The sequence below is a fragment of the Chaetura pelagica genome, unplaced genomic scaffold, assembly GCF_000747805.2.
Source record: "Chaetura pelagica isolate M959 unplaced genomic scaffold, ChaPel_1.0 scaffold807, whole genome shotgun sequence".
Classification (NCBI taxonomy): Eukaryota; Metazoa; Chordata; class Aves; order Apodiformes; family Apodidae; genus Chaetura; species Chaetura pelagica.
In genome coordinates this window covers 1,010,461-1,010,983 of record NW_009953935.1, presented here as the reverse complement: position 1 = coordinate 1,010,983, position 523 = coordinate 1,010,461, and the positions used below count along the sequence as shown (strand labels likewise).

At 69.0% G+C, this 523-nt stretch overlaps 1 protein-coding gene across 1 annotated transcript in view; it reads left to right on the top strand.

Moving 5' to 3' along the window:
• FAM43A (family with sequence similarity 43, member A) overlaps positions 1-523 on the top strand; it is a 10,710-nt gene that overhangs the window by 6,900 nt on the left and 3,287 nt on the right. The window contains exon 2 of the mRNA XM_010001738.1: positions 4-521. Coding sequence (XP_010000040.1) covers positions 4-521 — 518 coding nt within the window. The remainder of the gene's footprint in view (positions 1-3; positions 522-523) is intronic.

The window sequence follows — 523 nt, the reverse complement described above, 5'->3', positions numbered from 1 at the left end:
AAGCCCAAGGGGTACGCGGTGAGCGTGCACTACTCGGCCCTCACGTCGCTGGCCCGCGCCTGCCCCGAGAGCGCCCTGCACCGCGCGGGCAGGATGTTACGCTCCAAGCGGCGGAAATTCCGCGTGACTAGCGAGGACCCTACGTACACCGTGCTCTACCTGGGCAACGCCACCACCATCCAGTCCAAGGGCGAGGGCTGCACCGACCTGGCCGTCTGCAAGATCTGGAGCAAGAGCGAGGCGGGCCGGCAGGGCACCAAGATGAAGCTGACCATCAGCGCGCAGGGCATCCGCATGGCCCACGCCGAGGACAAGGGGCTGCGCCGGCCCGGCCACCTCTACCTGCTGCACCGGGTCACCTACTGCGTGGCCGACCCGCGCTTGCCGCGCGTCTTCGCCTGGATCTACCGCCACGAGCTGAAGCACAAGGCGGTGATGCTCCGCTGCCACGCCGTGCTGGTCTCCAAGCCCGAGAAGGCGAAAGCCATGGCCCTGCTGCTCTACCCGACCTCCGCCGCGGCGC